The 25188-nt window shown below is 37.3% G+C and overlaps 3 protein-coding genes across 7 annotated transcripts in view; 2 read left to right on the top strand and 1 right to left on the bottom strand.

Moving 5' to 3' along the window:
- The first annotated feature begins 381 nt into the window (after positions 1-381).
- On the top strand, positions 382-7019 carry LOC143917109 (uncharacterized). The gene is made up of 2 exons (XM_077438507.1): positions 382-1064; positions 1195-7019. Exon 2 carries the CDS (start codon positions 1758-1760, stop codon positions 7017-7019), a length of 5262 nt encoding a protein of 1753 aa, XP_077294633.1. The 5' UTR covers positions 382-1064; positions 1195-1757.
- A 2675-nt stretch (positions 7020-9694) lies between these two features.
- The window catches only part of LOC143917114 (uncharacterized), a 52631-nt gene continuing 37137 nt past the window's right edge, over positions 9695-25188 (top strand). The window contains exons 1-4 of one of the 4 annotated variants that reach the window (XM_077438517.1): positions 9695-9879; positions 13696-13845; positions 13912-14145; positions 14269-17973. In XM_077438517.1, the coding sequence (XP_077294643.1) occupies positions 13702-13845; positions 13912-14145; positions 14269-15048 (1158 nt within the window). In that variant the 5' untranslated portion in view covers positions 9695-9879; positions 13696-13701 and the 3' untranslated portion in view covers positions 15049-17973. Of the gene's footprint in view, positions 9880-13695; positions 13846-13911; positions 14146-14268; positions 17974-24556; positions 24879-24944; positions 25179-25188 lie in introns of those variants that run through there. The other 3 variants (XR_013261043.1, XR_013261042.1, XM_077438515.1) reach the window with 3 other exon arrangements.
- The window catches only part of LOC143917127 (E3 SUMO-protein ligase ZBED1-like), a 93049-nt gene continuing 90043 nt past the window's right edge, over positions 22183-25188 (bottom strand). The window contains exons 1-2 of one of the 2 annotated variants that reach the window (XM_077438540.1): positions 24322-24470; positions 22186-24213 (exon numbers count right to left, since the gene is read on the bottom strand). In XM_077438540.1, coding sequence (XP_077294666.1) covers positions 22359-23246 — 888 coding nt within the window. In that variant the 5' untranslated portion in view covers positions 23247-24213; positions 24322-24470 and the 3' untranslated portion in view covers positions 22186-22358. Of the gene's footprint in view, positions 24214-24321; positions 24471-25188 lie in introns of those variants that run through there. The other variant, XM_077438539.1, reaches the window with a different exon arrangement.

Raw genomic sequence — 25188 nt, 5'->3', positions numbered from 1 at the left:
AGTCGTCCAGTTCAAATCAAAAGTACATACAGTGAGCGACAAAAAAAAAGCCGCATTTGCGTTTTTCTATGAAATATGATTTTACTCTTATATATGGCGATATTCTCAGTACAAAAATTTATTAAACGATGATAAGGATCATAAGGAGATTAAAACAGAAGAAACTATGAATTTTTGCTACGTGTTTATTGAAATATTGAAATTATTTGCGAAATGTATAAAAATGGGGAAAAACGTATTGGCTGCATTTTGGTCGTGTTTCACTTGTTGTTCCGACTTTTGTAATGACGTGTGGCAAACAGTCTTATTAACTGATTGTCGATTGGCATTATTGACGAGTTGGCATTAGTGTCGGCCCAAGCGGAAATACGCGACGGTCGAGAGAGTTCGAGCAGACGGCGTACGGACAGCTTGTGTTCCGTACGCTCCGCTGAACCACCACGTGCAAATTTTACATTTCAATAAACTACATCAAACCATTATCGAAGTCTTTTCCATGATGGTCACTTCGAACCGGACACCAGTAACCTAGGCCACAACACCAAACGGACAAACCAATAGGAAAAAACGTGGTCGAGAAAAAATGGATGTCAATTAAGAAATCGGTATCGTTCCTTTGTTACTATCCATACCTTTCCAATACTAATAACATGTTTGCTTCTATTTCAGCAATATATTGATTGACGTACAGAGGTACATGACCGCGTGATTGACGCAGAAAATATATAAATAAAAACATAACCTACAAAGACGCATGGGACACAGAGGTAATCCAAAATTATCGGAACGATCACATAAACATCGTAAAGGATATTCAAGTAAGTGAATGTATTCAATCTCAGGCAATCTGTTCAAAAGGCAATCATGTGGGTAGGTCAGTTTTTAAAATATGTTTTAAAGTATAACAATTAATTAACGCGATTGTATAAAATAATATCGCGCTACGAAGGAATGTTTCATCGGTCGCATCGAATTTCGTATTAAAAGTGTAAAATCAGATGTAGTGTAAAATTAGCAAAGCACGTGGGGAATTATACTTGTAGCCCCAAAGTGGCTTAAACCAAGTACATACCGGTATATTAATATACCGGCAGATCTCTTTGTTTCTTAATGTGTGTAGAAACTTTCTCCCCCCTCCCCCCTCCACAATAAATGTGGAATTATACTTGTAGCCCCAAAGTGGCTTAAACCAAGTACATACCGGTATATGCATATCGGTAGATCTTTGTTTCTTAATGTGTGTAGAAACACCCTCCCCCCCCCCCCCTTCCACGATAAATGTGGAATTATACTTGTAGCCCCAAAGTGGCTTAAACCAAGTACATACCGGTATATGCATATCGGTAGATCTTTGTTTCTTAATGTGTGTAGAAACACCCTCCCCCCCCCCCCCCTTCCACGATAAATGTGGAATTACACTTGTAGCCCCAAAGTGGATTAAATCAAGTACATACCGGCATATTCATACATCGGTAGATCTCTTTGTTTCATAATGTGTGATGAAACAGTGGTGATTTAAATTAAATCACAAGACTTGTAGCCCCAAAGTGGTTTAAATCAAGCACCCACCAATTTAGGGTTGTTATTTCTACCAAAATATGTTGGATAGATTCTGGTGATAATAGTTAAAGTAGAATATTAAGATTCACGGTGAATCATTGAATATTATTACCTTATCTCTACGAATAGTTCAATTGACAGCTATAGTAGAGAATAACTGTATTTATGAGACGAAATAGTGCAACTTTCTGAAACAAATGTCAAGTGCTGAAAACGAGGAAATAGAAGCTTCGACTTCCCAGTCGCATAAAGGTCGAAATCCAACTAGGGACGTAGAACCTATTAGAGACAGGTCAAGCTCTAGAATACATCAGACTCGAAGTCAGACTCAATCGATAAAAACATTAGCGAAAGAAAATAAAGTAGAAGTTACAATGACGTCAATAGAATTAAGGTATTCGGGCGCGTTTAAAAGACTACAGGAGAAAATAGACAGAATCTCCGAAATAAATGAAGGACAGTATCAATTTATTGAAAAAGCATACGACTATCTCCAAAAACTCCATTATGAGTATTTAGACAACATCACAGATATAGAGCAGGCGGATCAAATAGACGAAGAGTTCTACATAATCACAATGACAATTCAAAATCTTAAAGCAGCATTAGAGAGACAATCCATTCAAGATTGTAAACTGAAGGTAGAGCAAGCAACAATTAAATTTGCTAGAGATAAGTTACCGACGTTAACCATTCCCACATTTCAGGGAGATCCATCTGAATGGCAATCGTTTCAACAAGCTTTTAAGAATATAATAGGAAACAAAACGGAATATTCGAATGTCACGAAATTGCAATATTTGCATCAATCCTTAATCGGTCCCGCTTTGGCAGCTGTATCAGGTTTAGATATTAGCTCAGACAATTACGAAATAGCTTGGAGTATTTTAGACAAGCAATATAATTTACCAAGACTTAATCTCAAAACTAGGATTAATTCACTTTGTGACTTAAAATTAATCACAAGAGAATCACATATCGAATTGAGAAATCTATTGAATCAGGTAACAGTGTGTATTAAAAACATTGAATCGTTGGGTTACGCGAGAGAAATTTTAGATCCATGGGTAACATGTTTAGTTCTAAGGAAATTACCTTTTAATATAGTAAGAGACTGGGAAATATCGCTGGTTAGCAGAGAAATGCCACCATATGAAAGTTTAGAGACATTCTTGCAGAATAGATGTAATGTATTACAATCTACTGCATCTGTAACTACGGTGAAGGAATTCCCTCATAGTCGTCAAAGAATCATGAGAACTCATGTCGCGAACAAAAACCCATCAAGTAAGGTAAACGCATGCGCATTCTGTCGAAATAATCATTTCATAGGCAAATGTGATAAATTCAAAGCAAAATCCAGTATGGAAAGAAATGAATTCGTTAAATCTAATAACATGTGTTTTAAATGTTTAAATTCATCGCATAAGATAACAAATTGCAAGTCTAACTATAATTGCTTAAGGTGCAAACAAAACCATCATACTTTGTTGCATCAGGACGATACATTTAGTTCCAATAATACGGGAAGGAAGTCAATTAATGCTCATTCTACTCATTTCTCTCAAAGGGAGATAATTTTACCGACGGTACAAGTAGACATTATAACGTCCAATGGAACGGTCGTTAAGGGTCGCACATTATTAGATTCCGGCTCACAAGTCAACTATGTTACCACATCTTTCGCTAAGAAGAATAACTTCAAATTAGAGAAAATCTCTCAAAAAATTGTAGGTATCGCTAATCAAGAAAGTAGCATTCGTCACATCACCAAGGTGACCATAAGGTCTTCAACCACTAATTACTCAACCAAAGTGTTGTGTTTGGTATTACCAGAAATTACTGGCGAAATTCCAACTGTGAAACTGGATCAACAGTTAATTTCAATACCAGCGGGAATCAAGTTATCAGATCCCCTTTGGAATAAACCGACGCCAATCGATTTATTGCTCGGCGCCGAGATTTGCGTTCATGCTATGAAAGCAGGAACCATCCAGTTAGGAAAAGGTATGCCTATCTTAAAGGATACCGAATTCGGATGGACAATAGTTGGTCCATATCCCGAAGTAAATAATGCTCCAGGGAAGAGCCACATAGGCTTAAGTCAATTAGACAGTCACATTCAAAACTTTTGGATGATCGACCAGGTTCCTATGGTAAAACATCAATCTCTTGAGGAGAAAAGATGTGAGGAACATTTCCAAGCACACACATCACGAGATAAAAACGGTAGATTTTGTGTAGCTTTACCATATAAAAATTCCCCGGTAGTATTAGGAAGTTCATTACACATTGCGGAGAAAAGACACAAAACTTTGGAAAGACGTTTTTTAGCCAATAATAATTTAAAAATGGAATACAATAAAGTTTTAGAAGAGTACATAAATTTAGGACATATGTCAGAGTGTGAACCCCCGGAGGCACATGAGGTTCATTGTTATTTACCTCATCACGTCGTGGTTAAGGAGTCTAGCCTTACCACTAAATATCGTGTAGTTTTTGATGCGTCCGCAAAGACAACGTCCAATATCTCACTAAATAATATTTTGATGGTGGGACCTAGTGTCCAATCAGATTTGTTAAGTTTACTACTCAACTTTCGACTCCATAAATACGTGATTACTGCGGATATTAAGCAGATGTACCGACAGATTCAAATAGCAGAGAAAAATAAAAATGTACAACGAATCATTTGGCGAACAGATCCCCAGAGTAAATTCAAGCATTACAAACTTAATACAGTAACATTCGGAACTGCTTCAGCCCCATTTTTAGCTACTAGATGTCTAAATCAGTTAGCAGAGGAGAATAGAAACAAATATCCCATCGCTAGTAAAGTGATCGAACGTGATTTTTATGTTGATGATTTGCTCACGGGAACTAATACTATTGAAGCTGGTAAATTATTAAAGGTTCAACTGGAAACCATATTATTATCAGCCGGTATGCCCTTAAGCAAATGGACATCGAACAACTCCGATATAATCACGGATGTTAAGGCTGACGATTGTTCAGATTTTAACTTCTCTAACGAATCACACAAAACTTTAGGTTTATTTTGGAAACCGCGGGAAGACGTTTTTGTATTTAAGGTTCAAACCGAAGTCGAGACTGAAAATATAACAAAAAGAAACTTTTTATCAGTAATTAGTCAGATCTTCGACCCATTAGGACTATTATCTCCATTGTTAATTAATTATAAGATATTAATGCAATCTGTCTGGCAACAAACCATTGGTTGGGATGAATTCATTCCTCAGACAATCTTCAAAAAATGGAAAGATTGTCAATTATCCAATACAGTCATGAAACTTTATAAAATTCCTAGATTGATAATACTAAATAATGTCATTAATATACAGGCACACGGATTTTGTGACGCATCCGAGAAAGCTTATGGTGCTTGTATTTATGTAAAATGTACTGATCAATTGGGAAATTCCAAATGTCATCTTGTGTGTTCTCGTTCGAGAGTCGCTCCGCTCAGTTTTGTAACTATTCCGCGTTTAGAGCTGTGCTCCGCTATGTTATTATCAAAGTTAATGAAGTCAACAATAGACCAATTAACAATTCATATTAATGAAAAATATTATTGGACGGATTCAACCGTCGCATTGCATTGGATTAGAGGAGAGTCATGTAAATGGACCACCTTCGTTGCCAATCGAGTGGCCGAAATCCAATCAATATCTCAACCCATTGAGTGGTACCATGTCTCCTCTACAGACAATCCAGCAGATTTAATTTCTCGAGGGACTCAACCATCAGAATTAAATCATAATTCGTTATGGTGGGACGGCCCTAGTTGGTTGAAATTAGACGAATCACGATGGCCTCGAAGACCTCCTGAGATCACAATAGATCTTCCAGAGAGAAGGGTAGTCACTAACGCTACCCTTGTGAGGGAAAATAATTGGATAGATAAACATTCTCATCTTCCAAGACTCCTTCGAGTTTTATCATATGTTCGTCGGCCACTAAGGAATAAACAATTAAACGTTAAAGAAAATAACGAACCGTCCGCTTTAGAATTAAAAGATGCTTTAAATAATTTGATAAGGTTATCGCAAATGGAATCATTTCCATTGGAATATCGTTTGCTGAGCAAGGGACATCCAATTCCCAGTAGCAGTAAATTAGCTAAATTGTCCCCTCTATTCCACGAGAATTTAATTTGTGTTGGAAGTAGACTTCCTCTGGGAACAACTCTATCAACGTCACCCATTATCTTGTCAAATAAGCATAAACTTACACACATGATTGTCCGAGATGCGCACTTGAAATATATTCACTTGGGTACTCAAGCCTTACTGTCGTTATTGCGGCAGACCTATTGGCCATTGGCCGGACATAATACTGTCAAAGGAGTGGTGCGTTCATGTGTCATTTGTTTCAGAAATAAACCACTGTCACACAATAGATTAATGGGATTACTCCCGCTTGAACGTACCACTGCGAATTTTCCTTTCAGTCATGTGGGGATAGACTTCGCAGGACCTTTTCCTGTGAAGAGTGGTTGCAATAAGAATTCTAAGATAATTAAGGGTTACGTTTGTGTCTTTGTGTGTTTTTCCAGTAAGGCAGTTCACTTGGAACTTGTCGGAGACTTAACGAGTTCAAATTTCTTAAATTGTTTAAGAAGATTCGTAGCCAGACGTGGCAGGCCCAATGCGATATATTCCGACAATGCTACTAATTTTGTCGGTGCAAGTCGTGAACTCGTTAATTTAGTAAAATTAATTTACGAACGTCCTCATGAGGAGAAGCTACTACGGTATGTAGCCTCCGAAGGGATTCGTTGGAAGTTTAACCCGCCAAGGGCGCCTCACATGGGAGGGCTGTGGGAAGCAGCGGTTAAATCCATGAAGATTCATTTAAACAAGGTGTTAAAGGCCACCACCTTAAATTTCGAATCATTTTGTACGGTATTGACTCAAATAGAAGCTTGCATGAATTCCCGTCCTCTTAGTCCCTTGTCTTCGGATCCACTAGACCTTTTACCCCTCACACCTGGACATTTCTTAATTGGCAGATCCTTACTCGCTCTTCCAATGGAGGTTAAATATAACACTAATGTCCATGCCAATCTGCTTCAGATACAATTGACCACAGCAGCATTTTGGAAACGTTGGTCGGCGGAATATTTACATTCTTTGCAGTTACGACACAAATGGAAGAAGGACTCGAGCAACAATCTGAGTGTGGGTCAAATGGTCCTGTTAAAGGAGGAACACATGCTGCCAACCCGATGGGTCTTGGGTCGAGTCACTAAATTGTATCCCGGACCAGATGGCAGAGTTCGAGTCGTCGACGTCTTTACTGCCAGCGGAGAGTTTCGTCGGTCCAGTCATCTAGTGGCGCCATTGCCGATTCTACCACAAGGACCACTTGACAGGAAGGAAGATCAGCAAGAGGGAGGAGAAACAGCAGCTTCAATTCCGTCAACTTCGGTAGCTTAGTTTAACCCGAAGACACTACCCCCAACTCATATTACTTATTAGATGTAATCATGAGTTTAAATCATTCAATGTTAATAGTAGTACTCCGTAATTCACTTTAATTGTGTTGTGTGTATAATTTAAGCTATTTTCATTTTAACATTCGGCAATATATATCTCCGAATTTAATTTAATCATTTTGTCTTTATAATATAAGACTTGTCTCATGTCATCACTCGGAAGGATTATATCCGAGTTTAAAATAAACTGTTCAAATTTGACAGTTAAAATTAGATTCATGATTTGTTAATGTTAGTCTCCAAGCCACACTTAATGGAGCATCTTAAATTATTTCATGTCTACTTAATTATAACCTGCCGGGAGTCATCCGCAGGTCTTATGTTTCTTGTTATGAAACCATAAGTTAACTCTTACTGTTTATAGTATTTATGTGAATCATAGAATAAGTAAATATTATAATACTGAACATTTCGATGTTTAACGTAGAGACATCTATAATCATAGTTCGCCTTCATTTCCTGCTTGTAGGAATGAATGAATGACTTTCCAATTTACTTTTAATTTAGCAATGTTTGTGCTACTTGTTGATGAAATCAAGTTAACTTAGGAGCATTACACTCACTAATCAAGTTTAGTTGATCGGTAATAGCTGATCTGTCTTGACAACTGTAACAGTGTCAACATTGTATTGTCTAAGTTAACATCAAGATGAGGAATGCTTAAGTTTTAAACCATATACAGTCCACTCTCTCTTCTTTAAAGTAAACTTATCTTGTAATGCTTATTCACAGCTTCAAAGGAGATTTCAAAAATTTTAATGTAAATAGAAACAACATTCGCCAGAGGTATACCTATAAGTTGAAATATTACTGAACCAATAAATTGATTTTATCCTCACACTGGATGAGGCAAAGGTTTCATTATTCACCCTCTATTTAATTATTTTAAGAACTATGATTTATTGTAAACGACTCGTCAGTAATGCTGTAACTCTGTAGAATAACTGTATTGTTCAACAGTTTTCCTATGTGGGACTATGTTCCGACTTTTGTAATGACGTGTGGCAAACAGTCTTATTAACTGATTGTCGATTGGCATTATTGACGAGTTGGCATTAGTGTCGGCCCAAGCGGAAATACGCGACGGTCGAGAGAGTTCGAGCAGACGGCGTACGGACAGCTTGTGTTCCGTACGCTCCGCTGAACCACCACGTGCAAATTTTACATTTCAATAAACTACATCAAACCATTATCGAAGTCTTTTCCACTTGTTTTGAAGCGATTTCCAACCTATAAATTTTTTTATATGTTGTAGATAAGCTATTCTATTAATAAATATAAAGAAATATATAATTATTTAGATTAACAATTTGTTATTTCACATTTATTTATCGGGTGTGCAATGGCTTAACTAGGAGTTTTGGGCCCGTAAGCAAAAAATCAACCAGGACCCCCCCCCCCCTCGAATTTTTAAATCGAAATTTGGCTGCTTCTTTGTGCCATTTTGGCTGCTTCTTTGTGCTCAATTGTAAGCAAAGATAATTCATTGAGTCTGGTTTGACCGATCGTATTTCTTTGTATTCGAATAAAGGTCTGTTCATACCTAGTCAGCACGTACGAAAAGAACTATTCTTTGGTACATTTTGTATGGGTATATTCATACCAACCGTCACGTTTACGCCACGGCAGGCTTACAGCAGTACCCGACATTTCCTGTACACACCTTACAGCAACATCTGTCAACGTATCGTAACCGTTTTTTTGGCCATTGTGGAAATTTACACGCAAATTACGTGCCATGAGTCTGCCGCTTTGCTGTTTTGGACCAATTATCGATAGTGACAGTTGACAGCTGTTCAATATTTCGACTGGTTTTGGCGCAAATATTTAAAAAAAAATTAATTTTTTACGGAAATATTTAAAAAAAATTGGTCCATCATCCACAAGCTCCTTATACAGTGTCCAAAACTCTCCTTCGGTTTTTCAATTTTTTAACATGGGATGCACATCAAAACGCCTCCGTGCTTTTTTATCTCCTTCTTGAGCTTCTTCTTCCAACAACAGCGCGATTATACATAATTTTTCGTTCGATAAACGTCGAAACATTTTTGCTGACTTGTATTCTGACGCGTAGCTACGAATGCACGTGTATGCATTCATATTGTAATTACTCGACAGTACGACTTAAGCAATATTGCGCAGTATCGTCATGGCCTGTAATGTTTAAGTAAGCCGATTTTGCCTTGCACTCGGCCAAATTGCTGTAAGCGTGACGTGACCGCGACGTGTAGATAGATATGAATAGAAATGTAATAAAACGACATATTTGAAACGGAGTCGTGCAGTGCTGAAGCCGTGCAGTGCTGTTAAGTATGAACAGACCTTAATACAAGCATTTTTATACTTTGTGACGAGTATTTTGTGACCAGTAATCACCGAACCTCGAAAATCATATGAAAAAAATTCAACGGAAATAATTTCGAATTTTGTCTTAACGAGGTGCATTTCATAAATGAGATCTAAAACTCAGCATATAAAACTAAACACCAAACTTAAAAATTAAACAAGCATTAAAATTGTCTGAATATATTATAAAAACCATGATAAGAATCTGTAAATAAAATAAAAACGAAGCACAAAGTGTCCCTGACGCACATGCATCGCAAAGTGGTGTGCGTGCGCGTTAACAGTAAATTCATACGCGAGTGTTCGCGGTCAGTCGGTGAGTAATGCCTGGTGGGGGCTACACCCGTCCCGCGATGAGCCGTCGAGTGAGAGCCCGCTGCAGCGCCTCCGCCCCCTTGTGAGCCTCCGCCCCCGGCCCCCCTCGGCCCGCGCCATGGACACCAGCAGACCCCGAGGTGAGATCCTCTTTTCCCCCTCAATGACAGCCACGACCAACTGTCACACTTCCTCATTCACTTCACATCACATACGAGCAATATCTTTGTTTCTTTTTACACCGCATCACCAATCTATTCATTCATACACGCAACTCGAATCATTTCTATTGATATATATATACTAGCTGTATTACCCGGCTTCGCTCAGTGTTTATAATATAAACCGCTTAAACATGACTAAGCTAATTTAATTAAAAAAAAAAAAAAAATTTAAAAATTAAAAAAAAAAATTTAAAAAAAAAATTTAAAAAAAAATAAAAAAAAAATAAAAAAAAATCAAAAAAAAAATCAAAAAAAAAAATCAAAAAAAAAATTAAAAAAAATCAAAAAAAAAATATCAAAATTTTTTTTTGCCTTCTAGGGCTTCGCCCTCGGCGCCCCCCTGAGCCTTTGCCTTCTAGGGCTTCGCCCCTCCACGCCCCATGAGCAATTGCCGTTTAGGGCTTCGCCCCCATGATCAGTTGCCTTTTAGGGCTTCGCCCCTCCACGCCCCCATGATTAAAAGCCGTCTAGGGCTTCGCCCCCCTAAGTTAATGCCTTTTAGGGCTTCGCCCCCCGCGCCCCCAAGATTAATTGCCGTTTAGGGCTTCGCCCCCCTTAGTTAATACCTTTTAGGGCTTCGCCCCTCCGCGCCCCCATGATTAAATGCCGTCTAAGGCTTCGCCCCCATGATCAGTTGCCTTTTAGGGCTTCGCCCCTCCGCGCCCCCATGATTAATTGCCGTCTAGGGCTTCGCCCCCCTTAGTTAATGCCTATTAGGGCTTGCGCCCCATGAGGCTGGGCCCCCCGGGCCCCCTTCGGGGCCCCACGGGGCTGCGCCCCTTGTGGCGCCCCCTTTTGAGCCCCATGGGGCTGCGCCCCATGAGGCTGGGCCCCACGGGGCTGCGCCCCTTGTGGCGCCCCCTTTTGAGCCTCATGGGGCTGCGCCCCATGAGGCTGGGCGCCCCCTTTTGAGCCCCATGGGGCTGCGCCCCATGAGGCTCGGCCCCCCGGGCCCCCTTCGGGGCCCCACGGGGCTGTGCCCCTGTTGGCGCCCCCTTTTGAGCCCCATGGGGCTGCGCCCCATGAGGCTGGGGCCCCACGGGGCTGTGCCCCTTGTGGCGCCCCCTTTTGAGCCCCATGGGGCTGCGCCCCATGAGGCTGGGCCTCCCGGGCCCCCTTCGGGGCCCCACGGGGCTGCGCCCCTTGTGGCGCCCCCTTTTGAGCCCCATGGGGCTGCGCCCCATGAGGCTGGGGCCCCACGGGGCTGCGCCCCCCGGGCCCCCTTCGGGGCTGCGCCCCTTGTGGCGCCCCTGGCGGGGCCCAATGAAACTACTCGCTTTGCGCCCCCGCGGGGGTGAATCCATTGAATCGAAAAAAACAAATCGGCGCCCATGGATCGAAAAAAAAAAAATCGAATCACGTGTTCGATGACGTCACCGATCTACGGACGAAGACGACGACCAAGGATATTTACATACATACAAAGTCTCTTTCCAAATTATAGATTAGATATATATATATATATATATATATATATATATATATATATATATATATATATATATATATATATATATATATATATCAATAGAAATGATTCGAGTAAAAAAAATACCTGTGAGAACATCGACAATACTTTATTATAATTGTATGATATATGTACTTTCAAATAAATTTTAAAATTTAAAGTTTGTTAATAATGGCCCAATAAGTGCCGCAGTATCTCTACATTCCAGCTCAACACGGGACCCCAGCATGAATACCCATATGTCTACTAACCCATTTGAACCCAGAGCTCGCGTGAAAACACATGTCCCATGTGCCCAGGACTATTTTTTCGTTTATTTTCCAAAATCTTTGAGTTATTTCATGGGAAATATTTTTTATAGGATAGGGATGGATAATTAATTAATTTTTCAACATTTTTAATTTTTTTCAAGGTGGTGTCGAGAACGACCTTTGGGGCTAATGAAACATGTTTTTTAAAATAAAACAAAAATCACAATGGAGTCACATAATCAGTTATAATACTTTCTCTCTGGTTATTATTAATTTTATTGTTAATAAATTTATAAAATTAATTTTAAAAATAACAAACACGCATCTCTTCGATAAAAATGATATTTTCAAATCGCATAACATAACACACGTAGGTACATATATTGTGACATATACACATCGTCAACAAAAAAAAGGGTGCACCCTTTTAAAAGAAGAAATGTCATAAACGAGATTTTGGGTTCAAAAGTCGTAAAAACAAAATACATGAAGACAAAATAATTAATTATTATGATACGGTACAAAACATTTGTCATGCAATGGAATTTCGCAGTTATCACAAGCGGAAAACGTTTTATTTTTACAGTGTCCACAATTTCTCCTTTTCTGTTTGACTAATATCAAATGTCTTCCAACTTCCTTTTGATTTTGATTAACTTTGCCGGGTCTGAATGGGACCAATTGTATTCGTTTTTGACCATAACACTTGCACAACGTCTCTTTTACCTGTCTGATAAATCCTAATTTATCAAATTTACAACCAAAACTTTTGCTTAGAATCCAAGCGTTATTCACAGCTACATCGATGTTCCAAAACAAAATAGGCATGTACCATTTTTTCCCTCTAATACTTATGTTATAGTTAGAAATATGGTTATCCATTTGATCAACCCCCACCCATATATTTATTATACATATTTATACTAAATGGTTGATTGATTTCCACCCTACTTTTTTCTTTAACCGAATATCAGTTTCCAGGGGTGGTAATATGTATGTATGTGGAATCCGGAAGTTGAGACTCGTCCCAATTATCAATTTCTTCCCGTATCTCTGCAGTAGTAAAATTGCATTCTCTGGAAGAAAATATGTGTCATTATCTCAAGGAGTCATATACGACTCCGTCGACTTTTGATTTTTTTTTTCAGGAATATGAGATATATAAACGCAATTTCTCTTTTGCATATTATACAATAAGTCCTACTATATTAGAAACATAAAGATAAATAAAAAATATGTAAAAATAAAAAACTTACGTATGTTTTCTCTTCGACATATCTGCAAGTCGAAAAGCGCTCGATGTTATTCCCTCAAAACTCCAAAAGGAACTGATTTAATTTCGTGTGACTTTCTTAAAAATCATCACTAACATCTAACCAAGCGTAACGAAAGGTTTTACGGCCGGCCTGAGTGATCCCTTTATTTTACGACGCAAAATTGTAAAATGCCGTGAATGACCGCGCTGGCATACATCGTGTAAGTTCATAACTGACCGCGTGGGTTCATATGGGCTAAGCTGACATATCATAGTAAATGATTTTGAACAAATGTCACATTTGTGTGGTTTTAACCCAGTATGAATACCCATATGTCTACTAAGAATGTTTTTCATCGTAAATGATTTTGAACAAATGTCCCATTTGTGTGGTTTTCACCCAGTATGAATACCCATATGTCTACTAAGATGTTATTTCGTAATAAACGATTTTGAACAAATGTCACATTTGTGTGGCTTTACCCCAGTATGAATACCTATATGTGCACTAAGATTTTGTTAAAAAAAAAACACCTGTGAGAACATCGACAATACTATATTATAATTGTATCAAAATTTCTCGAGAAATCTCGAGACGACATTTCATGATCACAACCTCTAGCCACGACGCGTCACGGAATTGTCTCTGAAAAAGTTGGCAACCCTAGTCTTAAGCTTCTACAAGCGTCTAGGCATCCATTGTCGACTATCGACTAATCGACTTATCGAGGACACTATTGAGCTTCTTCCTCTCTCAGGTAGCGATGGAGTGCAGACTATGTCTCTGCCAGCAGGGTCCAGCAGGGTCCTTCGTCTCCATCCATGACGACCCTCATCCACCTCAGCGTTTGGTGCAACGCATTTGGACCTGCTGTCAGCTGCGGGTCAGTCGCCGTCACTTACCAAGTGTAAGCCATTGCTATTGTTAATTCGCTACTCCTCGTGATCTTTACCTTTGCCTTTCACATTTGCAGGTTAGGAAAGGTGACCATCTGCCAGATACGATATGCCTTTCTTGTCTCAACAATCTGGAATTGCTCGACACCTTTCGAAACTCTTGTTTTCGGAATGACACAACGTCGAGGCTGGAATTAGACAAGTGTTTGAAAGTCAAGCCGGAGGAGGTTTTGCTGGAAGATTTAATATGGGAAGATGAGTTGGGTGCTGATTGCCCACCCAACATTTCCAGTTCACCCGACGATGGCCAGGTAAGTCAATAGGTTTCTAGTGCTTTAGATCGATTCTAAACAAATTGACATGTAAAATGACATCTAATCACACTATAAATATACATACATGTTTAATTGAATAACGTTCGGTTTATATTTTAGACATCTGGAGGAAAAAATACTTCGAGAGATAATGTGGCAGCAATAATAGATTCCAATACACACATTCTAGTGGAAGAATTAACATGTCGAAATGCTTTAGATGAGTTGTGCCCTACAAATTCTGAATTGGATCATAAAATCAATAGTGTGAAACAAAAAAACTCGGATACTCGAAGAAAGCTGCATTATTGTGACATTTGTTCAAAATCATTTACTACGAAACAAAATCTTAGTGCACATATAGGTATTCATGCTGGGGTAAAGCCATACGAATGTGACATTTGTTCAAAATCATTTTCTATGAAATATCAGTTTAGTATACATATGGGTATTCATGCTGGGGTAAAATCACACAAATGTGGCATTTGTTCAAAATCATTTACTAGGAAATATCAGCTTAGTAGACATATGGGTATTCATACTGGGGTAAAACCACACAAATGTGGCATTTGTTCAAAATCATTTACTTCGAAACGAAATCTTAGTGCACATATAGGTATTCATACTGGGGTAAAGCCACACAAATGTGACATTTGTTCAAAATCATTTACTACGAAACACATTCTTAGTACACATATAGGTATTCATGCTGGGGTAAAGCCATACGAATGTGACATTTGTTCAAAATCATTTACTAGGAATTATCAGCTTAGTAGACATATGGGTATTCATACTGGGGTAAAACCACACAAATGTGGCATTTGTTCAAAATCATTTACTACGAAACAATATCTTAGTTCACATATAGGTATTCATACTAGGGTAAAGCCACACAATTAACAATGTGACATTTGTTCAAAATCATTTAATACGAAATATCAGCTTAGTAGTCATATGGGTATTCATACTGGGTTAAAGCCATACAAATGTGACATTTGTTCAAAATCATTTACTATGAAACACATTCTTTGTAGACATATGGGTATTCATACTGTGCTAAAGACATACAAATGTGACATTTGTACAAAATCATTTAATACGAAATATCAGCTTAGTAGTCATATGGGTATTCATACTGGGTTAAAGCCATACAAATGTGACATTTGTTAAAAATCATTTACTATGAAACAAAATCTTAGTGCACATATAGGTATTCATACTGGTGTAAAGCCACACAAATGTGACATTTGTTCAAAATCATTTACTATGAAATATCAGTTTAGTAGACATATGGGTATTCATGCTGGGGTAAAATCACACAAATGTGGCATTTGTTCAAAATCATTTACTTCGAAACGAAATCTTAGTGCACATATAGGTATTCATACTGGGGTAAAGCCATACGAATGTGACATTTGTTCAAAATCATTTACTATGAAATATCACCTTAGTAGACATATGGGTATTCATACTGGGGTAAAATCACACAAATGTGACATTTGTTCAAAATCATTTATTATGAAATATCACCTTCGTAGACATATGGGTATTCATACTGGGGTAAAATCACACAAATGTGACATTTGTTCAAAATCATTTACTACGAAACAATATCTTAGTTCACATATAGGTATTCATACTGGGTTAAAGCCATACAAATGTGACATTTGTTCAAAATCATTCACTTGGAAACAACATCTTAGTGCACATATGGGTGTTCATACTGGGGTAAAGCCACACAAATGTTACATTTGTTCAAAATCATTTACTACGAAACAATATCTTAGTGCACATATAGTTATTCATACTGGGTTAAAACCATACAAATGTGATATTTGTTCAAAATCATTTACTTCGAAACGAAATCTTAGTGCACATATAGGTATTCATACTGGGGTAAAACCACACAAATGTGACATTTGTTCAAAATCATTTACTATGAAATATCACCTTAGTAGACATATGGGTATTCATGCTGGGTTAAAGCCATACAAATGTGACATTTGTTCAAAATCATTTACTGCGAAACAAATGCTTAGTGTACATATGGGTATTCATACTGGGTTAAAGCCATACAAATGTGACATTTGTTCAAAATCATTTACGACGAAACAAAATCTTAGTGCACATATAGATATTCATACTTGGGGTAAAACCACACAAATGTGACATTTGTTCAAAATAATTTACTACGAAACAATATCTTAGTTCACATATAGGTATTCATACTGGGGTAAAGCCACACAAATGTGACATTTGTTCAAAATCATTTACTTCGAAACAACATCTTAGTGCACATATAGTTATTCATACTGGGGTAAAACCATACAAATGTGACATTTGTTCAAAATCATTTACTATGAAACACATTCTTAGTAGACATATGGGTATTCACACTGGGGTAAAGCCACACAAATGTGACATTTGTTCAAAATCATGTATTACGAAACAACATCTTAGTAGACATATGGGTATTCATACTGGGTGAAAACCACACAAATGTGACATTTGTTCAAAATCATTTACTATGAAATATCACCTTAGTAGACATATGGGTATTCATGCTGGGGTCCCGTGTTGAGCTGGAATGTAGAGCTACTGCGGCACTTATCTATCTAGACGATTGGGCCATATTTAACAAACTTTCTTTCTCGCCCTCGTAAGTCCGAGTTCTTACTAATAAAGGGTTATCTTGTTAGAGCCCCTAATATCAAACTCGGAGACTGTAAGATCAAATTTGTCAACGAGTCCACTTATTTGGGTGTTGTTATCGATGTCAGGCTTACATTCAATGGTCATATTGGGATAGCATTAGGCTTCCTTTGGTCGTATTGGTCTCCTTTGTAGTCGCTCATGGGGTTTGGGTTTCCATGAAAAATGCTTGGTATACGATTCTGTGTTTGTGAACTCTTTGACGTATGCATTTAGCATTTGGGGTCATCTTGTCGAATTAAAGACTATTTGTCGTAAATGCCAACATATTCAATGAAATTATGTTACAATTACTCGAGAAAACATAAAAAGTTTTTCATTCTTGTTTTTGCAAGGGCAACAAATCCTTTAATCATAAGCCTACCATTGACGGAACACCATGCGTACAAATTCCTACACATAACTCCCATGATATTTTAAATTGTTCTAAATATGAATAAATAAAATAAAAAACATCTTGTTGTATCGTACGCGTAGATATATTGATTCACTATTTTGTTTTTTCATTTATGAATCGAACGAATCCTATTTTAACTAGTTCAAGGATTTTTCTGTTTTTAGCATAAATTTATTTTTTTCGGTGCACTTGCAACAAGCTCGCGGTGCAAGTGCAGTTAATAACCACTGCACTAGGCTAAAGCGTCTGGTTTCACTTCCGTTCTAAACTTACTCCCCTTACTAAAAAAAATTGTAAAATTGCTTTAGTGTTGTTATAGTTAGGTTTGAATAGTAAAATAAAATAAAAGTATGTACATAGGTAAATTGAAAACGACCTTCAGAGGAACAATTTTTGCTTATACCATATCTCCAGTTATTAAAATAATGCTCCTTGCACCGTTATACCTACATCTACAGATAAAGAAAGAACATTTTCGGTATCTAATAATTTTTGCACTAAACTGAGGTCGGCATTGGGGGATAAGTCTCTCAATGCCTTAGTGTTTCTCAAGTATTATTACATATGTTCAAATTAGGAAAACTAAATAAAAATTTTAATTTATGATATACATACTGTATTATATTTGTATTTCTTTATTATATGTTTTTTATCACCTATAATATTTTTCCAGAATTGTATAATGAAACAAAATAAAATTTGAATTGAAAATCTGGAAATTTTTGAATTTGATTTTGGACCCGGATATGTCGGGTTTTCAGAAACCCTAGGATATCATAAGAATCCCTAACATATCATAAGTTAGAATAAATATTAATTATGTTAAAATATAACAATATTATGTTTAATATTATGTTAAATATTAAATATTATGTTAAAATATAACAATATTTTAACATAATTGAAATATAACCGCGATGCATGTACGGATGTTGAAACAGCGGTCGGCAACCTATGCCACAGGTGCACGCAGTGGTGGACTGGGACTGAAATTAGTGCATGCCAGGAGTCAAAGGGGGGTCCCCTTTGACTTTGACCCAGGGTTAAAAAAATTTGTCCCCCCCCCCCCCAAATATCTAAATTTTCTTCTTTCCATCACGCTAAAAATCAAGGGTAAAAAATCAATAAAATTTTCAAAAATGAGAATTAACAAATTTAGGTACAAGAAAAATGGCAAAAGCAAAATAGATCCATAAATTACATTGTATATTTCGTTTTAACCCTTGTCCTAGGTAAATAGAATGCATCATAAAATAATGCGGCATAAAAGTGGCTTTTACTTTCGGTAGAAAACAATCAGAGACGTCATTTCAGCTTTTTCTTGGGGGGGCAGGCAAAGATTGGTCAAATTGAGTTTTTTTCAAAAAATCTTTTTTATATCGTAATAAAAATGGAAAATATTCTTTCCAAAAATCGACCATCAAACTGTGTCACTAAAAAACTATCAATTAACTTAATTTCTACCGACTATCTATGTACATAATGTACGTTAAATAAAGTTACGTAACGTACAATAAATAAAGTTTTGGGATCATGCGATAATTCGAACTCTGAATCGACCACTGATCACGTTTACATAATATAGAAAAATGTGTGTGGCTTTGTGTGCCTGAGTGTGTGTTTCTGTGTGTCTTTTTATTATTTTATATATGTATATTAATGCTTCCAATCCTGGAAGGTTACTTCAGCACCGGGATTGCGGTGCTGGGAATTTCCGATCCCGGGATCCCAGTGCTATCACCGGGATTTCAAATGTATAAGAAAAAAAAGTTCAATTTGCATGTTTTCATATTTTAAAAACGTTCAATTGCATTTTGCAAACTCTCCCGATGCTTCACGCAAAAAATACTCCCATAGTGGCATACTAATTTTGGGAGTTTGGCTACATTCTTTAAATTTTCGGTTCGCATCCACACCCCTGAACGTATCAAGCTGAAAATTTATATTTGTATTCTTTATGTACTAAATTTGATAAGGTTTCAGAAAGCAATTTTATTAAATAACTAAAACTTTTTTTGGACCGAATTCGTTACACATGAACTTTAAATCCATCTCATTCGTTGTTTTTTGAGAGAATGGACGTCTGCAAATAAAATAAAAATATGAGAAATAAAACCATTTGTGATTGAACTGATTCAGTAAAATATTAATTTAAAACTTTTCTTGAAAACAAAAAATATACAAACTTTCGGAAAAATAAACGTTATACATCTGTTTTTGAGACAAAATAAAGTAAAGGGTAAACTAACGATTCGCTCCATAGGATGAACAATTTCTAAGAATTTTACCTGAGGCATACCACTTAAAAACCAAAATATACTTGCCTCGAAATAATAAAATCTTTTTTTTTTCAAAGCACATAGCAGCGATTATTTTATTAGTTTACCCAAAAGTAGCATACATAAGAAATACACGTAGCATTCATAAATTCGTAGTATATAATTAATCATTAAATTCATAATATTTTCTAAATTCACACTATTCCTTAATTTAGGAATTCCCCCCCCCCCCCCCCCAATTACGTCCCTGAAAACAATGCATAATATTTTCAATTAATGTTAATCGAAAATCTGGATTTTGGGGAGGGGGCCCCTATCGTATATTTCTTTATACATGGATGTGTCTACATAGATTAGGAATAGATTTTATATTCGGAAACTGTTTAAAATTGTGTATTTAAATCTTACTACATCGTCGAAGTATAATCAAATGTTATTTTGAAAGTATGTAGTAAATTTAAATCGAAGGTTGATGATGAATCGTCCTATCAAAATTGTTTTAAGCAATTCAGTTTATACTATTCACGGAAATTTGTTTATTCCCATTTTTATTTCAGTAGGTAGTTGTTACATAGGTAATATATACATAATCTTGAGGTTGGAAATGGGCCCAGCAAAAGGGCCCACGCAAATATTGAAACTTACATTTCGAGCCTAATAAAAAAAGTTAACCGATCCTTGGTATGTTAAAGCATGTATTAGTTGTTTGTGTATATCGTAAGAAATTTGTTTTGTTGAAATACCCAAACTTAAGGTCCCAAAGTGCAATTTCCTATACATTTTTACACATGAAATAGTTACAAAGTTATTTAATATGCCAGTCGTCTCATTCGTTCATCCCCCATAATATTATAATATATAGATGACATATAGAAAATGTTATACAATGTAACAAAGATAAACAAATAATGTTACCGACGATTTATTTATGTAGATTTGATATGCCGCGGTGAATTAAGATTTGTGATTTGACATACGAACTGTCAAAGTGAAATGAACGCAAAAGCGATTGCCAACCTTCTCGGCGTGGCTAGAGGCTAGAGAGCGTCAGATGAGCTGACAGATGCCCGCGAACTCTTCGCGAAGACCACAAACAACGGCCGCGAGAGCCTTTGGCTCGAACATATGTCTAGTCGATAATAATAAAAATTTCGTAAATAAAAAGTATTTGAGAATATTTTTGTTTGTGTGACCAATTTGAAATTTTTGGGTCTGACCAGTTTTCTCGTGACCAGTTTCAGCGTGTGACCAGTTTTCTCGTGACCAGTTTTAGCGTGTGACCAATTTTCTCGTGACCAGTTTTAGCGTGTGACCAGTTTTTTCATGACCAGTTTTCTCGTGACCAGTTTTAGCGTGTGACCAGTTTTAGCTTGTGACTAGTTTTCTCGTGACCAGTTTTAGCGTGACGGATGATCACGAGTGACCGATCTAGAGCGACCAGTTGTCCTGTGACAGGTTTACATTTGACTAGTAGTCCGTTTACCGAACCAACATAGCCGAGTTGGTCCAACTCGCATGATGGTGACCGAAACTCGACCATGTCGATGATGAAACGACGGAATTGTTGAAGACGCGACTATTTAATATGACAGTTGGGATGGAAGTAAAGAAGAAGCCAAGCAACATGGCCGAGTTGGTCCCAGCTTGCAAGACGGTGACAGATAATCGACCATGTCGTATAGCCGCTATAAAATTCCCAGTGTTGCTACCCGGCTTTGCCCGTATTTTTGTGACCGGACAAATAATAATAAAAATACTGACCATCTATGCATATTGAAATAATTACTATAAATTGATTAATACCTAAGGAACAAATACTCGAATAAATAAATAATAAATCAAAAATCTTTGTTTCGCGTGTGTTACAGTGGGGTCTTACTTCAGTGAAAATATATTTTCACTAGAGTTTTAGTGATATATCATAAACGAATACTTTCGCACTAGTAACTAGTACCTATATGCACATACATATATGTATGTAACTTAAAAATAGTGCGATTTCGTTGTAACATGTGTATATGTACTTATATGATGACCGAATAATAACTTACCGGACAAATAATAAAAATACGGATCATCTTTACATATTAAAATACTTCACAAAATTATTTACGAGTTAACAAGTATACAAATCAGTCAGTTTATTGAGCAAAAACATGTAGTGATAAATTAAAAATATTCTCGATATTTTCGAGATTCTAATAAACGATTTCTCGAGATACGAGAATCTCGAATTTTCATAATAAAATATTCTCGAGATATGAGAATCTCGAAATCTTACAATAAAATATTCTCGAGAAACGAGAATCAAAATTTCTCGCGAAATCTCGAGACGACATTTCTTGATCACAACCTCTAGCCTCGACGCGTCCCGGAATTGTCTCTGAAAAAGTTGGCAACCCTAGTCTTAAGCTTCTACAAGCGTCTAGTAGGCTTGGGCATAGTAGTTCGCAACAGCTGAGATCGCTCAGTTTAGTTCGCCGCTCCTAAACGAACTAGTTCGCTCTTCTAGTTCGTCAGCTCCCAGCTCGAATCAGTGAAAGGCAGATCGTTCGCTCGTTCGTTCGCTCGTTCGTTCGCTCGCAGATCGTTCGCTCGTTTTGGCTCGATGAAAGAATAACACATGACGCAAAAAAGAAAACAAAAATAATCAAATTTTTTATATTTTTTTAGAAATAATCAACAATTATATAACTATTAGGTACTGGTTAGTTCTTATAAAAAATATCACTTACACTTATAAAGTTGTTACCTAACAATTAAACATAATGACTTGTTTGAGTGAGATCGTATGTATAAAAAAAATAAAATGGAAAAAAATATTACATATTACTGTGTAAAAATATCAATTTGGACACTTTATTCGATGACAATAGTGTTCTACGTTCATTAAGGACTTGACCCGTCGCTGAAAAAACGCGTTCGCAGGGCACAGATGTTGCTACGACACAAAATCTTTTCAAAACATACGCGTAAACGTGAGGGTATATCAAACGACGTTCATGCCACCATTGAAGCGGATCTTCTTTACGATTTAGATACTCTTCATTTAGGTATTTATCTAATTCGCGAATGCCGGCAGCAAGCTGGTTATCTGGCCTAGTAATTTTTTGTATTTCTTGGTCGTATTCATCCCATATGCAGCTATTTTTATTACTAGGTATAGATGTTGATGCGTCGCTGGAAGTAGGAACAGCCTCTGGAGTATCCCCTTGAACTAATTGTACTTGGCCGATTTTATTTCTAAGGGCTTGTACTACCATTTCACAGGCTCTTTGATTTTTGAATCCCCTCGTCTTAAATCGAGGATCCAAAATCGTACACTCTGCGTATAACATATTCTTCTCTATATCTTTGAAACGCTCTTCCATGCCTTTCTTTAGCAGAGACTGCACATCAACTATTTTTGTATTGTAAGAAACATGTTTTTGTAAAAAAAATTTTAGTAAATTACACAAAATTATTATTTTAGATAAAGTGACGTTTTTCTCGGCACTTATTTCTACGGTAATCTCGTAGAATGGACTGAGTAACGGTAAAACTTCCTCTATGACTTCCCAGTCCCCTTCATTTAAAGTTAAATCAGGGCGTAGAAGTGCAACGGTAGCAATCACTGCATCCTTTACCTGTACTATTTGCTTGAGCATGTCAAAAGTGGAATTCCAGCGGGTTTGTACATCCTGCTTGAGCTTAAGAACAGGCAAATTCATTTACTGCTGCGTAGCAGCCAATTTATGTTTTCCTTGTGTGCTACGATTAAAAAACTCGACAATATTTTTAACTTTTCCCAAAACGTCACATATCTTTTTCGTAGCTTATTGTACAACAAGATTTAGAGAGTGAGCGAAACATGAGATGGACCGCCAATCACCAAGTCTAACAGCAGATAAGATATTTGCTGCATTATCGCTAACAATGGCGGCAACTTTGTGTGAAATGTTCCATTCTGCCATAACAACTTTCATAAAGTCGCACAAGTTTTGACTAGTATGTCGCTCTTTATAATTGATACAACCAAGTAATACTGAGTGAAGTTTAGTCTTTTCATTTATAAAATGAGCTACAATAGCTATATATCTGTCGTTATTTCTAGACGTCCAACCAGCAGTACTAAGAGACAACGCTGGTGCTGCTTGTACCTTTATTGTTGCTTCAGCCATGACGTCATTGTGAATTCTTGACATTAAATTTTCCGATAACGTTTTTCTTGATGGTAGTTTATAGCCTGGGCATTGAGAAACTAATTCAATAAGTTTACGAAATTCTGTTTCTTCTACGATTCTTAAGGCGTGATGCCCTTTAGCTACCATCTTAACAAGTTGTTTATCAATTTGCTCAATCTTTCGAACTGGCGGTGGTCTACGAATGTATTGGGTCATCGATTGTTGGGAGTCTACTATATTTGATGATGCTGAAATTATATTCTCCGATTCACATGTGCTTTGACTTGATTGAAGTGAGTTTAAACTAGGTAATATCGGTGTTTGTCTTTCAGTAGTTAATGGGATCAAAAGGTGTTTTGTTTTCATATGTCGGGTTAAATTACCATTCGATCCGCCCGCAAAACTTATTATTGTTGAACAATGGTTACATTTCGCTTTTTTATTATCAATGTCTTCTGTAAAATGAGTCCACAAGGGGCTATGTTTTCTTTTTGATGACATCGTAACAAATAGCCTATAACAAAACACATTAACCCTATACGTAAACTATTTTTAAAGTATATTAAAGAAATGAATTAATTGTTAATAGTAATTGTTATTATACATTAGAAGCATAAGCTACCTGATAACGACAGAGTCTTATTATTTTAAAATTTATTTAACGTTCGGTTAACGTCACTCTCGTTCTTTCGGTCACAAACTAATGAAATTCTTGTGTAGTTCGCGAACGACTGTCTTGTGTAGTTCGCGAACGAACTAGATCGTAAGAGTGAACAAGACGCGCATGTGCAGTGAGCGAGCGGCAGTAAGTGTAGTGCCGTCTCACTCTCACTCATTCGGTCACGAACTAGTGAACTAAGGAACGAGGAGGGAGGGAACTCGTTCGAATAGTTCACCTGTGGGAGCGCTCTAGGAGCGACCTAGTTCGTTCGCGAACTACACAAGCCTACTACAAGCGTCTAGGCATCCATTGTCGACTATCGACTAATCGACTTATCGAGGACACTATTGAGCTTCTTCCTCTCTCAGGTAGCGATGGAGTGCAGACTTTGTCTCTGCCAGCAGGGTCCAGCAGGGTCCTTCGTCTCCATCCATGACGACCCTCATCCACCTCAGCGTTTGGTGCAACGCATTTGGACCTGCTGTCAGCTGCGGGTCAGTCGCCGTCACTTACCAAGTGTAAGCCATTGCTATTGTTAATTCGCTACTCCTCGTGATCTTTACCTTTGCCTTTCACATTTGCAGGTTAGGAAAGGTGACCATCTGCCAGATACGATATGCCTTTCTTGTCTCAACAATCTGGAATTGCTCGACACCTTTCGAAACTCTTGTTTTCGGAATGACACAACGTCGAGGCTGGAATTAGACAAGTGTTTGAAAGTCAAGCCGGAGGAGGTTTTGCTGGAAGATTTAATATGGGAAGATGAGTTGGGTGCTGATTGCCCACCCAAAATTTCCAGTTCACCCGACGATGGCGAGGTAAGTCAAT

Source organism: Arctopsyche grandis, chromosome 9, assembly GCF_051622035.1.
Source record: "Arctopsyche grandis isolate Sample6627 chromosome 9, ASM5162203v2, whole genome shotgun sequence".
Classification (NCBI taxonomy): Eukaryota; Metazoa; Arthropoda; class Insecta; order Trichoptera; family Hydropsychidae; genus Arctopsyche; species Arctopsyche grandis.
Note: the sequence above shows the minus strand (reverse complement) of the source record. Positions and strands in the feature narration are given on the sequence as shown.